Below are 16774 nucleotides of genomic sequence, written 5' to 3' on the forward strand. Positions count from 1 at the left end.
CCTCGTCCATCTGGACCTCAAGCTCTCAGCTACGTTCTCACACTGACGTGCGATGGGCCGCCTCCCCTCGCCTCCCCTCGGAGCTGCAAGGTCCAACGAAAACATACCAGCCCCCCCTCTCTCCCGTCCTTAATCCTCCCGCACGACTTCCCATTCCCCTTGCCTACCACTCACACGAAGCATCCCCGCCCTCTAGACAACAAACGAGAACAACTCGATCCCTTCGACCTTCTCCTTCTCTTCCAACATCTTGAAGGCACACGTGGGACTCTGCCATCTCCACTTCTGCCGGGTTTGACCACCCTCCTCCCTCTTGAAACACCGACAATACTCCTCTCTGGGACGCCTCCTCCTTCTTCGGTGGCCGTGTTCCTCTCGGACTCCTCTCTCTTTTCTCCCCAGGGGCAGCATGCCCAGCACGGGGTGGCGTTGTGCAGTGCACAGACCTTGCAACCACAGCTGGTGGGCCGGGCTCCCGCTTACATCTGTTCCCCTGGCCTGCGGGGCTTTCCAGAGTTGTAGCCTAGGCTGCCTTTGCTCATTCTACAAGTGTCTCCTGGGAAATTCCATTTCCTCCTGGCTGAGTTAATGCACGCTCTTCTTCCAAGGACTCTCAGGGCTGCACCCCTGGCCTCCCGAGCTTACTGTATTTCTGAGCCTCTCCCGCCAGGATGCCCAAGCAAAACTCAACAAGGTTTCTCTATTCAGCTTTTCATATACGCAGGAGCTGTCCAACTAGAACGGGAACCTCAGCTTTGCCACCTCGTGTGGTAACCACCCCCCTAAAAGCTGCCATTGTGCGGTGCTTTCCTTCATCTCACATAGAATCTACAGGAGGGACTGAAATGCAGAGCTCAGTGTAGAAAACACTAGTCTACTCCACTCATTTAATCAGCACAGATCGCCCAGGTACACACCATGGTAGGAAACCCCCCCACAAGATCACATGGGTCCTGGCATCACTCGGCAATCATGCGTCCCCATTTTGCTGATGAGGATACCGACACTCAGAGGGGGACGCTAACACCTCCTTGACGGAGGCCAAGTTCTGAAATCTGGAAAAGCCGGCCTATTACTCCTTAATCCTTGCAGTCTGGCTTCTGCTCCCCAGCTGAAGCTGCTTTTGCGAAGTCATCTGCACCGTCCGAGGGTCAGGCTGTCCTTCAGCGCGCAAGCTCAGCGCCGCGGTCCTTGGGTCCCGCCACTCCGGGAAGCGTCGTCTGCCTTCCCTGCGGTGGCCTGGCCGGCTCACTCTCCCCCCTTCAGGGGCGCGTTCCCGTCACACTCCTCTGCCCTGCAGTTTCCCTGGTGGCTTAGGGGAGTGCTCAACGTCACAGATCTGCATCTCCAGGTCAGGTCCCCATAACCACTCGCTGCACTTCAACTGTTTGTCCCACGGGAGACCTCCAAAGTAACACGCCCACATGGGACTCGTTTCTCCCCTAAACTAATTCTCCTGTAGGTTGGCTTGAATGAAGGGTGACTCCCAGGGATCAGGGCCGGGCCCCACCCTGGACAGTGGGGCCGACAGCTGGCGGCTTTTCCCCCTCCACACCCCTGACCTTGCCCTCTCCTCACTGTTCCTCTGCCCCAAATCCTCACGTGGGCTCCACGAACACTCACCGCCCCTTCTAGAACAGCCTCTTCTCGTTCTTCTCTGAGGACCGAGCTGTCCTGAGTCACGAGGGTGGTGAGGCTACACGGCATTAGGTCCCCAAGATGGGAGGCACGTGCCGAAATAGTGTACCTTGACTTACGAAGTGGCCAATGAAATGGGAAATGCGTTTCAACTTTTAGCTCCATTTCTCTCCCCAACAGGTCCGCAACCAGGGGGAGGTTTGAATTTAGATGCAGTTCAGTCGGGCCCCTCATGCTTCCCTTCAATCGGGCCAAAAGGGGGGAAGCATCCAGGGCGCCCAGGCCTGCTCACCACCGGCAAGTGATAACTCAAAGCCAACAAGTTACGTCAGTTATAAAAAAGTTATGAAAAATTCTGTTTCAAAGGTCAAAGTAACCCCTGAGGGTTAAATTAAAAAAAAAAAAAATCTAACTGGATTGGAAACTGGAAAGAGCTGAAGGAATCCTATTTTCTTCTCGGACAAGATGACATTTTTATCAGCTGGATAAACGCTTTCACGACCGAACGTGTCATTTTCCCACTCGCCACCCCCAGCCTTCCTCCCGAGGTTTGTCTTCCTTGGAGGGCAAGGCGGCTTCATACATAAAGGAAATGCCTCAATTAAATAGTGAAAACTTCACACTGTACATACTGGTGAATTTAAAACTTTGGGGGAAATTCTCATTTTTTCCATTTTTCTCGTGAAACTGAGATGGTTTTTTAGAGTCCGTTTAATCACAGTCCCTGAGTTCCACTGATGCTCACTCTTTCACTCCCGGAAATTCTAAGAACATCTTATTTCTGAACCAGCGACTGAGATTCCGGAGGTACAACCTCATGACCCGGGGCCAAAGTAAGATCAACGAAAGCTAAGCAGGGCTTCTGACTATTGAACAGGCACTCCGAAGTTCATTACTAGAAATTTTTTGTTTGCTAATTCCAATTCCAACCCTGAAAGATTTGCCCTGCTAAAATGCACACCTTGAGGAGTGACAGTTTCCAAATGGTACTGGACTGGGGCGCCTGGGTGGCTCAGGCCGTTGAGCATCCAGCTCTGCATCTTGGCTCAGGTCGTGATCTCACCGTCCATGAGTTAAGCCCTGTGTCGGGGCTCTGTGCTGACAGGGCGGAGCCTGCTTAGGATTCTTTCTGTCTCTCTCTACTCCTACCCCACTCTCTCTCTCTCTCTCAATAAATACATTAAATAAATAAATAAATAAATAAATAAATAAATAAATAAATGGTAATGGACTGTTTGCTGATACTTGCTTTGAACACCCAATGATCTCTTTATAGATGGAATTAAATTAAAATGGGGGGGGGTAGTTCTGTGTTTTTCCATACTTGAAACACTCATTAGCCATAATCAGTCGTTAAGTATAGTGAAGTTTCCTTATCTACGGTTGAGAAGAATATTTTCTGTATTCAGGTTAAAATTTTCAAAACACGTAAAGGCAAAATCAAGAAAATTACACTGCCGCTCAGGAAATTTACCAAGCACTCTGGCTACGTGTCATGCGACGTGTTGTTGCACCGTTCCCACTGTCACAATGACCACACACATCTGAGCGTGGTTTGACAAAAACTCCTGATGCTGCTGCTAGGGGGAAATCTGGCCAGGTCCCCTCCGCCTTGGCTTTCAGAGGCTGATTGGGTTTTTCTTCCTCAGCATTTTTAGCTTGATGCAGTTACTTGCGTACTTTCATAATATTGCTCACGTGACCATGGAATCCCAGGTCAGCTGATCTGGGGCCCAAAAGAGGTAGAGCACCAAGTTTCGTAAACGTCACATACATTTCGTGGCCTTTATGCCATTTCTCTAATAAAGGTCGCAGATGAAAGGTCCCGGGATAAAAGGAATCCACAAACGCGTGTGGTGGGGCCTATATGCTGTTGCATTTCATAAAAAACAAAACAAGACAAAAAACGAGCAAACGACTTAATTATCCTCTAAGATGTAAAAGTTAGGGAATTTCATTTCTGACTTCCGCATCTTCTTAAAAATATGGCAAGCTCATTAACAATAGGCCCACATTCCCACAGGGCAGCCATGAGCTCAGGAGCTGGCCGGCCCAGACCGCTGACCGCCTCTCCCTCCCGTCCCTCCCCTTGGCCGCACCCCCACCCCCGACCCCGACCCGAGCCGAGCTGTCCCGCACACGACTCACACAGTAGTTTGTCTTTACTGTACCAACCGGTTTCCTGTAGGCCTTTGGGTTTGCAGCTCCTGACCTTAATTGTAAATATAATGACAGTGAACCCTTCCGTGGTGCTTAGTGGGACCAGACACCTTCCTAAGTATTTGACACGCATTATCTCATGTCATCTTCAGAATGACCCTAGAGGGTGAACACCGTTAGCGTCCCCATTGAATGGACTAGGAAACTGAGACAAGGAGTGGAGAACTCACCCATGGCAACACACATTTCATCTGCAGGGCATCTGCCTCACGGGCAGGCCTGGTCTGGAACCTGAGAACTACTTAATTTCTACATGGAGTGGAAGGCTCTTCGAAAGTACATGCACAGTGTGGGGGCGCCCGGAGGGCGCAGTCTGTCAAGCGCCCGACCTCAACTTGGGTCACGATCTCACCGTTCGTGGGTTCCGGCCCCGCGTCGGGCTCTGCGCTGACAGCTCGGAGCCTGGAGCCTGCTTCGGAGTCTGTGTCTCCCCCTCTCTCTGCCCCTGCCCTGCTCGTGCTCTCTCTCTCTCAAAAATAAACATCTAAAAAAGCACATGGACAGTGTGCTTTCAGTCCTGCCCATTACATCCAGAAGAGAGTGTCTGAGTGCTCATTTCTTCTTTGAAACACCAAAGAAGCAAAATCTTAGGTCCAGGTTGGAACTTAGGTGGCCTTTTCTTTAAGTCCATGGCACTTGATGAGACAAGCCGTCTCCTCGCCAAGATTCTGTTCCTGTCAGAAACCGTTCCTACAAAGTGACACAGGGATGGTGACGAGGACGAAGGCCCCTCTGGAGCAGTGCTCTGACTGGCTGCACAACGCAGGGGTCCCAGGCTCAAGAATCTGTCTTACTGGTTTTGAGAGTAAGACATATTTTGGTATTTGCGAGCAACACACAAAAGGCTCAATCAAAATTCCTAAAAGCACGTGTGGCAAATCTCTCTCTCTCTTGCTACACAACCACCAGCCACTAGCTTCGACTTTTCATTAGCAGGCTAAAATCCTCATTTCATGATTACAGCCAACACACACACACACACACACACGGTGCTGATCTTATCTCACATCTCGAACATCTCGAAATTCCGGGAATCTTAGGCTATTTCCCCTCTGCCCAAGAATGGACTCGGAACGGGGAAAGGAGTTCCCTCTTCCACGGACATGACACAATCCACAAAAACTTTACCAGGGAGAACCCTTCAAATGTGTCCTTTCAGCGATTTTCCTTGTCTTGTGATGTGAGGCTTGAAAATTATAGTAACAAAAGATCTGCACTTCACACGTATTATTTAATTTAACCCACACGTCAATTCTACGACACAGGCTTACTATCGCCATATTAAAGAGAAGGAAGCGGAACTGGAACCCAGGCCCACCTGATTCCTATATTGCGGGTTATTCTACCATCCCAGAATGCCTCCCGGATGCTGATTAGTCACTGCTCCGGAAGGCTTCCAAGCACTCTGCTCTCCTGGTCCATTTGGAGGGACCGCCCTGGAAAACCAACAGTCCCTCAAGGGCCTGAGACTGAGAACGTCCCCCACCTGAGACGCCCAACGCAAAGCCCAACAATGAACAGAAAAAATCCAGGTCGCCCGCACATAATGAATTGGAAGCACATTCCGAAGCCAAGTCGGTTCTTTCCAAATGGGACAGATACATGCTGACCTAATTAGGAGTCTGAAAGTTTCTGGAGGAGAGGATGAAAGGAATAACCTGAGAACCTAAGCAGGAAAACTCCTAAACAAAGATGAAAATTCTCAATAGCAAGTTCTGGAAGATGCTGGAAAAGAGAACTGCACCCGGTGCAAATACATTTATTTCAGCTCATCCTCGCTCACATTTTCTAGTCCCACAAAGCAGAATCATTAAGTTGTCTGAAAAGCGGCAAAACCCTCTCCCGGCCGGGAGCAGGGACCGCATCAGGAACCCCAGTTAAAAGAGGAGCGCTCGGTTCCGGCAGAGGGCAACGGAGCGGCGCTGCACCGGCATCTGTGTGAACTTACAGGACTGTGGTCTGCTGCGGCACCTGAGGAATGTGATCCAGCATCAAGTGCATGCAGCGGACGGTGCTCTTGGAGCAAAGGCACCGGCTAGGGCAGGGGAGCGCGGGCGGGCACCACACGACCAGGAGGAAGCAAGTGGTCCAGCAGGGGAGTCCGGGCGCCATCGCTCCATCCGCTGCCGGAAGCGAAGCGGCGGTGGCGGCGGCGGCGGCGGCTGCCGTGCGGGGCCCGTCGTGGGGAGCCCGGCTGGGGAGCCCAGCTACGAGCGGCTCCCGGGGAAAACTCCGCTTCTGGCCAATCCAGGAGCAAGGGAGATCACGTTACAGGGCAGGGGGCGCCCGCCGCCTCTAGGGGGCGCCGCACCCCCCGAGGGCCGCGGAGAAGCTCGTCCCCGCCGGAGCCGCTTCGGGAAACGAGCGTGCGCCGCAGGCGGCAGAACGCAAGTGTAAAGCTTTTCCAAAGTGGCTTCCACTGCGCGTTACGTAAGCCCGGGCCTCCGGGCCCCGAGCTGTCTGTCCTTCTGCAGCTCAAGTGGATTCGTGATGTACTGAACCAGTGCACAACGGCTTTCCTTTTTATCCGGTAATATCGCCAAACCCTAAAGGGCAGGCAGGGTTCTAATTCGCTGGTCTAGGCTCACATTTTCCTGTGCTTCCAGAAATCGGTTTCGTTGCCTCCTGCGCATTCCACTCCTGGAAACCCAAAGCACCCCACTCTTGACATTCAAAGCAGCTACTTCCGATTTCCTCCTTGAATATTTAACGTTCAAGGCTGTATGTTTAAACCGCGAACTCCTGTACCAACGCGCAGAGGGGACAAGCTGATAGAAAAACAAACGCGCAAAGTGCAAGGCCGAGCCACCTCGGGTCCGGGTGCACCACGGCCGGCCGGAGCCTCATTTTTCGGGTTTAAACGGCCACGGGTCCCTGAGGGAAGTGGCCCTGAGTCACGGGCCGGGACAGACTTCAATGACCTCGCCTTACACACGTGCTTTTTTGGTCACTCTAAGCAGGTATTTGGGAAAGGTTTTTGGTTTTATCCTTAAAGTTTTCAAACAACTCTTCCCCCTGAACTAGCACTTTAAAAAATGTCAAAGTAATAGAAAAACACATGAAAATGTGGGATGGTCCCACCGGGGCAGCCATCCCAGAGAACCAGACTGGCCGGCAAATCTAGTCATTGCAGGGCTAGTTTGGTCAAACTTTATCAACCTTATGAGGAAAAATAAATTCACTCGCCTCCTTTCCAGTAAGTTTTCAGTCCCTTTACATTCTACTGCGGGTGAATACTGCCCTCTTTTGGCAAAATGTTCAAACTTAAATATGTGGGGTTTTAACATTATTTTTAAAATACAAAGATCAGAAGAAAACAATGTCCGTGAACGAGAAGGATTTTAAAATACACTTTAAGCATGCTGACATTGTTCACGTGTATTTTACTGTCTAAGTCTATCGCAATAAACTAAAAAAGCAGATTTCTTTTCAACCCCACGTCTTACAATAACTATGCTCTTACCACCAATGTTTGTGACTTGGAGGGCTTGGATGGACAAGGCATACAAATGTGTGCGTTTTCAGTTCAAAATACAATATTAGCTTGTATTCATAGAGCATTTTTCCAGGATGGACTATACACTTTCTATAGGTTTCCTTAGAAACCCAAGCTGCCATTAAATGAGACAATCTACCCATTACCTCCCACGAATACAGGGCAAAGAACCGCAAGCAAGGCACAGAGAACGACGTGCATGACACAGCCAGTACAGGCTGTAGATTCTTTCCCAGAATGCCTTAGAGCAACTCCCTTGCAGAAAACCATTAAGATATGTCAAATACCATGAACGTTTTAAAAAATACATCGATGTGCTAAGTGAAAGACACATACAAGAGCCCAAAAATGAAGGGAAAATGAGAAGCTGGCAAGGTAAGTAAACACAGGTTGGTTCAGCTTCAGAGTATTTGCTTAACCAAGTAAAATAAACAGATTTGGGGGTAGACGGGAAGAAAAAGCCCTTTCCTAAGTGGACCGTCTGGTGGAAAACCTGTATTTTCATCAAGTTCATGAAGGACGAACTAGAAACAATCCACTTTACCCCCTTCCCCCATCCACCCAGAAAATGCAAGGAAAATTGCCTTTCACACTTGAGAGGGGGAGGGAGTAAAACAAATCTCCCTGGAGGTATAATATCCCCAAATTAGCTTTTACATGAATTTTCTACCTGAGTGGTCTGAAAACCTTAAAAAGAGGTCATGCCCTAGTAGTGCTTCTGGCTTAGTCAAAACCCACAAAATGTAAGAGAAAGTTATAAAAGCCTTAGAAACATAGTGCACAGGGACACCTGGGTGGTTCACTCAGTTAAGCGTCTGACTTCAGCTCAGGTCATGATCTCATGGTTGGTGAGTTTGAACCCTCTATCAGGCTCTCTGCTGTCAGCGTGGAGCCTGCTTTGGATCCTCTGTCTCCCTCTCTCTGCCCCTCCCCAACTCGCGTGCGCACGCTCCTTCTCTCTCAAAAATAAACATTTAGAGAAAAAAAAAAACAAGCATCATGCACAGAAGCCCACCTCGTAAGTGTTCAATATATATGGAATATAATATTAGGACCTGTAGGTTTAGAGAAATGAATGTATAAATAGCAGAAATTTATAAATAAAGAGCAGAAAATTATAAAAACAACCAAACAGGTTTGAAAAAGAAAAATTAAGACATTAAAACCCAACGTAAGGGTTTAACAGCAGATTTAAGGCAACGAAAGAGAGAATTAGTGAGTAGAAGATCAATTTGAAGAAATTATTTTAAATTCACTGCTGAGAGACAAAAAGTTGATCAATATTTATAAGGAAAAAAATGGCCAGTTCCAGAACTGATGAAAGACACTAACCCACACAGCTACGAGACAAATACCAGTAGGATAAATGAAAAAATACATACCAAGGCACATTTTATGAAACTAGAGAATTAACAGTGCCAAGACAAGAATATTTTCAATGTCAGGACAAAAATCTTTAAAGTACAAAGATAAAAGACAGATAACCTTCAAAGGAATGGCTATTGGTCGACTTCTCAACAGCTGTAGTGAAAGCCAGAATGTAGAAACGTAACTCCACTGTTCTATGGGAAATACCATTAATCTAAAATTGTGCGGTCATACTTTTCAAGAAGACGAAATTTTTCCAAACAGGAAACAACAACAACTAAGAATTAGCAACCTACAGTCTTTCACTAAAAGAAATTTTAAAAGATGGGGGAGCCTCGGCGGCTTCATTGGTTAAGTATCCAATGCTTCATTTTGACTCATGTTATGATCTCACAGTTCGTGAGTTTGAGCCCCTTGTCCGGCTGGGCACTCACAGCACAGAGTCTGCTTGGGATTGTCTTTCTCTGTCTGCCTCTCTCCCCCTTCTCAAGATAAACTTAAAAAAAAATGGGGGTGCCTAGCTGGCTCGGTTGAGTGTCTGACTCGATTTTGGCTCAGGTCATGATTCCAGGTTTGTGGAATTGAGCCCTGCATCATCAGGATCTGCTGAGTGTGGAGGCTGCTTGAGATTCTGTCTGTCTCCCTCTGTCCCTCTACCCTGCTCGCCCTCTGAAATTAAAAAAATAAATAAATAAAAAAAATTAAAGATGTATTTTAAGCAAAAGAAAATTGTAATGACTTAAGACCAAAGAAAGTATAATGAGCAGAAAACAAAGTGCAAATGTGGGAGTAAAGCTAATGGCATACTTTAGGGGCTTACGTATTTAGAAATAATACATACAATATGTTAGTCTATTAATTTTGAAGCGATGACTTCAGAGCTGAGGTGTCCTATGTGCCTTGCCTCACTTAGGAAGATAGGGTAACTTCAGACTTTGATAAATTAGGTGAGTGTTTTAAAATATTGAGTGGGGTGGGGGGGGGCGGGGAAGGAGCACACATAAACAGGAATGGACAAAAACTAAGAGAAAACAATTATCCTTTAAAAAGAGGAGAGAACAAAAATATTGAAAAAGGTGTATAGCACAAAATACTCAGTACTAATATTTAAAATGAAAGTAAATGGATGGATTGCTTTAAGTAAAATTCAAACTCTAATTTTTTTTTAAGAGATTCAGCTATATGTTAATAAGAAACATCGCAAAAATAAGGATATAAAAGACATTGAAAGTAAAAATTTTAAATGCTACATAAGTATCAAACCAAATGGACTTTGAAGAATATAAAAATATAAAAAGGGTTCCCACATACCATTAAAGGTTCAAATCGCCAAACGGACATAGCAAACCTAAAGTGTAGTGTCATCGTATCAAAATATACAAAGCAAAAATGGAGAGAACTACAACGAACTGACATTCTACCATCAAAGTGAGAGATTTTGCTGAAAATCACAAAAGCACAGAAAAAATGTTTACATAGACTGTATTAGATTTGAATACAGTCAAAAATTTGACTCAAATGACATTTACAGAACACTATACTGAACAACACAATATGTATTCTAAGCACACCATGCCATTTATTTAAAATGACTTTGGGGCACCTGGGTAGCTCAGTCAGTTAAGAGTCCGACTTTGGTTCAGGTCATGATCTCCAAGCTTGTGAGTTCCAGCCCTGCATCAGGCTCTGTGCTGACAGCTCGGAGCCTGGAGCTGCTTCGGGTTCTGTGTCTCCCTCTCCCTCTACCCCTCCCCCATTCATGCTCTAAAATAAACTTAAAAAAATTTTTTAAATGACTTTATATGGGCAATAAAATAAGAAACAAGGCTGCTCTTGTTCATTGCTTCTATTCAACACTTACAGGAGGCCCCAACTAGCATATATGCAAACAAAAACAAAATCCAAACAAAACAAAATCCAAAGGGAAAAACAAACTGTCTCTACAAAGACGATTTGGTTATCTATGTAGAAAATTTAGAACAATCACAACAGTGTTTTAAGTAATGTTCAAAAACCAATACAGAGCAAACATAATTTTAATAAACATTACAACAGTATCGAAAAATATAAAACATGTACACATAAAATCTGAAGATGTTTGAAACAAAATTGTGTACCTTTACTAACACACTTAACAAGATGTAAATAAAAGAAGTACCATATTTATGGATCGGAGGACTCCGTATCATGAACATGTTACCTCTCACATAAATTGATCTATAAATTCAGTGTGATTCCAAAGGAAATCCCAAAAAGACTGTGTGCATGTAATCTGAGAGGCTGGCTCTAAAATGGTTATCAAAGTCAAAAGGTCCAAGACTGGCCAAGATATTCCTGAAATTTAAGTTGAAAGGACTTACGTCACTAGATCAAGAATTATTGTAAACCTGTAGTAAGTAAGACTGTGCAATTTTAGCACAGGAATCCATAAATGACTAATAAAACAGAAAAGAAAATCTGGACACAAAGCACAAACATATGAAAACTTAATTTATGAGAGTTGAAACTGCAGATCAGAGGAGGAAAATGGGACTTGTCAAAAAATGGTGTTGAAACAGTTGATCAACTATGTAAAAAAAAAAAAAAAAAACTTATTATTTCTCGCTTTATGCAAATATCAGTAGAGGTGTACTACAGACTTAAATGTGAAAGACAAAAATCACAGAACTTTTGTGAGAAAATACAGGCTAGTATTTTCATGATCCTGGACTGAGGCTGTGTGAAGGTGAATCTCGCACAATTAAAATTGAAAACGTGGGGGTGCCGGTGTGGCTGAGTCAGTTGAGCGTCCACTCTTGATTTCGATTCAGGTCATGATCTCATGGCCACGACATTGAGCCTCACATCCAGCTCCACTCTGGGCATGGCGTCGCCTTAAGATTCTCCTCCCTCACCCTCTGCCCCTCCCCTACTTGTACCCACTCTTAAAAAAAATGGGGGACAGGGGCGCCTGGGCGGTGCAGTCAGTTAAGCGCCCGATCCTTGACCTTGGCTCAGGTCATGATCTCATGGGTTGTGAGTTCAAGGCCTGGCATCGGGCTCTGGGCTCTGTGCTGATGGTGCAGGAGCCTGCTCAGGATTCTGTCTCTTCTTCTGTCTGCCCCTCCTCCACTTGTGCGCGCACGCACACAACTTTCTCAAAACAAAAAAAAACTCTTCATTTTTTTAATTGAAAATTTTAATTCACTAAAGACACCACAAACAGAATGAGAACAGAAACCACAACCTAACAGAAGAGATTTGCAATACACGTAACTGACAGCGGGTTAACAGCCAGAAGACAGAAGGAACCCTGAAAGCCAATTTCTTTAAATCATTTCCAAAAGACTTGAATAGAAGCTTTACAGAAAGGAAACCGAAGACGAAGAAACACTCAGAAAGGTACAAAACCTCCATAACCAGTAACAAAGCCTCTGTAACACTTCACACTACTAAACACGCACAGATCGCCATCAGACGCAGGTGAGGTCATGGAAGAGCTGGAACATGTGAACATGGCAGGAAGGCACACGCTGTCCGGCTATGTTGCGCCACCCAGTGAAGGCGAATGCAAACATGCTCTATGATCCAGCAATTCTACTCCCAGGTGTGCACTCTGTGAAGGCTCCCGCACGCGTATGGTCACAAGACATGCCGAAGAATGCCGCCGACCAAACCAGCTGACGTGACAACGAATGTCCATTGACAGCAGAATGAGCAAATAGACTGAGTCCGTGGGTGCTGACTCAGCTGTATACAAAATGGATCGATCTCAGAAAGGCAGTGTGGACTGAGACAGTCACCTGCAGAACAAGAGTAGAGCTCCACTTGTGAAGTTCAGTATGCATGAGGCCGAGTGATACACTGTTCAGAGACACGAACATTATGTGGTAACGCTATAGCAAAGAGCAAGGTCGTGACTGACACAAAAGGAATACCCCCCAGGGGAATAAAGAGGACACCGCGAAGGGCACCCAGGTCACGGTGATGCCAGTAGTCAAACCCAGTAGTAGGTACACCCGTGTACTTACATGTACGCTGAATTATTCTTCCTTGTGTTTTGCATATATCTTCTAAATATCCTTCATATATACCTAATACTTTATAAAATTAAAAAAAAAAAAAGCCTACACTGTCTTCAAAGGTGGCAACACTCCAAAGGAAATGAGATGTTCAAATACAGACAATGAACCGTATACAATAATTCAAGCATATATCCACTGGTATAGAGATTTCCTAAATTAGGAAGAAAATGCCAGGCTACTAGAGAACAAAACTGAATTATATGCAACTGCTTATTTAAAATAACGTTCCGAGTCTTCCCATGATCGAACAGGCTTTGCTTCACTTTTGTCCTCTCAAACAGCTAGAAACCAATACTTAACATTTTTGGTGTTTTAACCGTGACGCATGCCGTTTTAATGGCATTTTTGTTTATTAGGACTAGAACCAAATGTATCAACTAGTAAGAAGTGTAGACTTAAACTGTCTTCTTGGTCGTTATGTCTTGAGGTTTATCAGGTGCTGGACGCTATTTAAAGTCCTCTCCATCTAGCTGTCTGACTTCGGAGACTCGTGCTATCTCCCTAGCCCTCCTCTCTACAAAAGAAAAGACTAGATTATTTCCAATGTTTTATCTGGCTGTTAAAATCCCATGAATATAGTCCTCATCATCTTCATTTAATTTTACCTTTCTTTGCTACTTTTTCCACCTATAAAGCGTAATTATTCACACCCAAGTAACCATGAATTCATTAAAAAATAAACACGAACCCAAAATATTCTTGATCATTCTACTATATTCCCATTAATAAAAGGGCTTTCACTTTAATTTTCATTTATTTCTACTTCTTTATTTAAAGTCAATAATAAAGTCACAACTGTAAAATGGATGCATTTAAAAACACAAAAGATACATTTCAATGACAAAAATATGTAATGGCAACGAAAACCTACTGTATACTTTGCCAAGGTCCACAGAGTAAAAGACCATGTGAGCAAGTCAATCTTCAAATATATCCTTAACAAAAACTCTCTTCTGAATAGTAAAATCATCATTTAAGAATATGTATGTTTACTATCTGGACACGAGCTCCAAAACCGACAGAGTGAGTACGGAGAGGGCGGCCGGGGTGGGGGGGTGGTGCTGGATAAAAACAGGTGGGCACCAGGAACAATACTAAACTTCTAAAACTAACATTTAATTTAAAATAAAGTGACCGTTCCTAACAGATGACAATTGTATCAACTATTTTTTTTCCTTGATAGAAATGCGATGGGACATTTCTTAACCGTAACAGCTTAGCAATCATCTAAAAAAAGAAAAAAAATTGTGGAGATAACACCCAACCCCCCAACCCCTATCACCTAGCCCTATAGTCACTGGTATAAAACAAATACCTTCCATGAAATTATCTTTCCCATTACTAAAATACCCTCATTTACTTGAGATAATTCATACTTAGAATATTTCAAATGCTCATTTTTAAATGTGTAGAATTACCAGAGCTGAGATTTTTTAAACCAACTATGTATTACTAATAGTTGAATCTTTGAAAAGAGATAATAACAATCCTTTTACTATGTAGCAGTTGGGTTTCCTTAAACATAGTTGACCAACTACGGGGAACAGGGATGCTGGTGGTAATAAGAGATACACTCAAATTTTTCCTTTTAAAAAATACATAATCCATGTTACATGAAGTAGTAAGTATGTTCCATTGTGTACTTTCTTAACAAGGAATGACTATTTTCAGGCCCTAGTGGGAAGAAAAGGAACAAATCAAAAATGGCATTTACTGTTGTATCGCTGGTAAGCTATAATTAATATTCTAATGATGGATAGTTTAAGTGTGTGATATTAAGAAAAAAGTGACAATTAGAACTTCACCAAAAGCAACAACAACAACAACAAACAACCCACGCACCGTGAGAAAGTTAAATGAGCACAACATAGGTCCCAAAGATTACACTACGATTCTGAATTGGATTTTCAAAACAAGAGGCATCTGCATACAATTCCTGTGAACATCTCCTACACTACAAAGATGAGTTTCTTTCTGAGGCTCGCTCAGTCCTACCTTGTCAAAGACAAAGATTCAAATGAACCAGAAGTTCCATTTGCTAAAGTGCACCTGCTTCTGAGAGCAGCCCAAGAAAGGGGCCGTTACTCATGCTCACTCCCTACCTGTCTGTCGTATCGACAGTCATACAGAACAGTGGATTTTTTTTTAAACCAAACACTTTACACAGTGGACAAGAGAAAAACCCATCCCAAACATACTATCTTCTAAAACTCCAGAGAGTAGGATAACCTCATTGTTTTTAAATACTGAAAATGTAAAGGGTCCATACAAATCAAGAACTGTATCAAGTATATACTTTTTATTTAATATTCACTTGATGTGCTCTTAAAATCTCTAGGAGAGAAGCAGATATTTTCCCATGTCTTTTGGCAATAGATTCAAAAGCAAAAGTAGCAGTGCCACTGAACTCCACGAAACTTTTTTTTAAAGCTAAATTATTCAACATCTGTATTGTTATTGCACTCATAGATTGCCCGGAATACTACAGCAACTCAACAGTAGTGACCGCAACCGAAGTAAGGTGAGTGGGTCTACACAGCATTTGATTTCCTAATTCGCTCAGAAGGTTTTCATAGAGGAAAGGAAAAGAACTGCTGTTCAAAAACCAGTATATGCTTAACAATTATGTAACCTTCTATAAAATGAAATGTAAGCCTCAGCACTACAAATCTGTAAGGAATCAGAAAAGGATTTACGGTATACAAATCTTGAGTATTGTTGTATTCCACTCTTGAAGTCACTCTGAGTTAAAACAGCCTTTTTTCCAAGATTTAAAGAAAAATATATTTCATAAAAAGGGATTCTTTTTAATTACTGAATACATCATTTTTATTACTAAGACAGAAACAAGTTATACCTTTTCCACTATAGTTCGCTCTGTGGAAAGAATTCGCTCTCTTTTAACTCCTAACAAATGCTACATTTTCAAGACTAAAGGAATTATCAGTAGGCATTCTTTCTTCGTGATCTAAGTTATTTTTCTCTAAAATATGTCAAGTAAGCCTTTAAAGATTCAGGGAGAGGGAGTTTCATGATTTTTTCTCTCAGTAAATTCTGAGGTGGTTCCTCTGGCTTCATGGCATCGCTGTGGTCTTTCTCGTCCTCTTCTTTGTTATTCTCCTCCATTTTCTCATCCTCCTCACTGTCTAGAGGCTGAGGGATAAGCTGATTACCCACAAATACGTAAGTATTGATTCTCTGTTTAACCCTCTTTCTTTTCCTTTTGGGTGGAGCCCTCTGAGGAATCCCCTTGGCCTGTATCTCATCATTTATGAAATTTCGAAGTGTACGTCGGATATAAATGCGAGCCAAGTCTTGGAGATTCCGGACGGCACAGGGAGCTAAAAAAAAGAAAAGCGCAAACAAAACACACACACAGAACACATAAAAAAGCAAAACATTACACACTGCTCATTTCTTCACAGAACAAAATATTTCTTAGCAAACGGTAGAAAACACCCAGTATAAAACTTCTTCTTTTTCTAACAAAGATTTCAAAGGTGCTCTCTATATGCCACACCACCATTCTCAATTCTGTGGAAAGCGGGGAGGTATCTATGTGTAGATATGTGTGTATGTGTGTCCCCAGGTATACGCATGAATATTCTTTGAAAGAGGAAGTACGAACTTAGAAACGGGTTCCGTAAGAATGAAGCAGCTAGGGGATAAGAAGAGAAGACAGATTTTATACCACATATATTTTTTTATATTTTTGATGTTGAAAACCATACAAGAGAACGATCTGTTCCTAAAACTCAAAGGCAACATTTGAACGACCGCCTCAGTCTGAGCTTTAAAGCTTGTGCATGTGTGTACACACACACACACACACACACACACACACACACACACACCGAGTTTTCCTCTGTAAATCAGTAAGTACAACTTAGGCAAAGGCCCGCCAGAAATCATGCTGTATACAATGTAATAGGCCAAAACAGGCCAAAACACTGAGATCTCCTTCAGTTATTGATGTTTGCTTCTAGCA

General features: G+C 43.8%; 2 protein-coding genes across 7 annotated transcripts in view; both read right to left on the bottom strand.

The window, feature by feature from the left end:
- The window catches only part of PXDNL (peroxidasin like), a 424019-nt gene extending 417266 nt beyond the window's left edge, over positions 1 to 6753 (bottom strand). For 2 of the 4 annotated variants that reach the window (XM_058699366.1, XM_058699368.1), the window contains exon 1: positions 5807 to 6753. In XM_058699366.1, the coding sequence (XP_058555349.1) occupies positions 5807 to 5970 (164 nt within the window). In that variant the 5' untranslated portion in view covers positions 5971 to 6753. The remainder of the gene's footprint in view (positions 1 to 5806) is intronic. The other 2 variants (XM_058699364.1, XM_058699367.1) reach the window with 2 other exon arrangements.
- A 3987-nt stretch (positions 6754 to 10740) lies between these two features.
- PCMTD1 (protein-L-isoaspartate (D-aspartate) O-methyltransferase domain containing 1) overlaps positions 10741 to 16774 on the bottom strand; it is a 70864-nt gene continuing 64830 nt past the window's right edge. For all 3 annotated transcript variants that reach the window (XM_058699376.1, XM_058699379.1, XM_058699377.1), the window contains one exon: positions 10741 to 16127. In XM_058699376.1, coding sequence (XP_058555359.1) covers positions 15760 to 16127 — 368 coding nt within the window. In that variant the 3' untranslated portion in view covers positions 10741 to 15759. The remainder of the gene's footprint in view (positions 16128 to 16774) is intronic.

This window comes from Neofelis nebulosa, chromosome 14 (assembly GCF_028018385.1).
Source record: "Neofelis nebulosa isolate mNeoNeb1 chromosome 14, mNeoNeb1.pri, whole genome shotgun sequence".
In the NCBI taxonomy this organism is placed as follows: domain Eukaryota; kingdom Metazoa; phylum Chordata; class Mammalia; order Carnivora; family Felidae; genus Neofelis; species Neofelis nebulosa.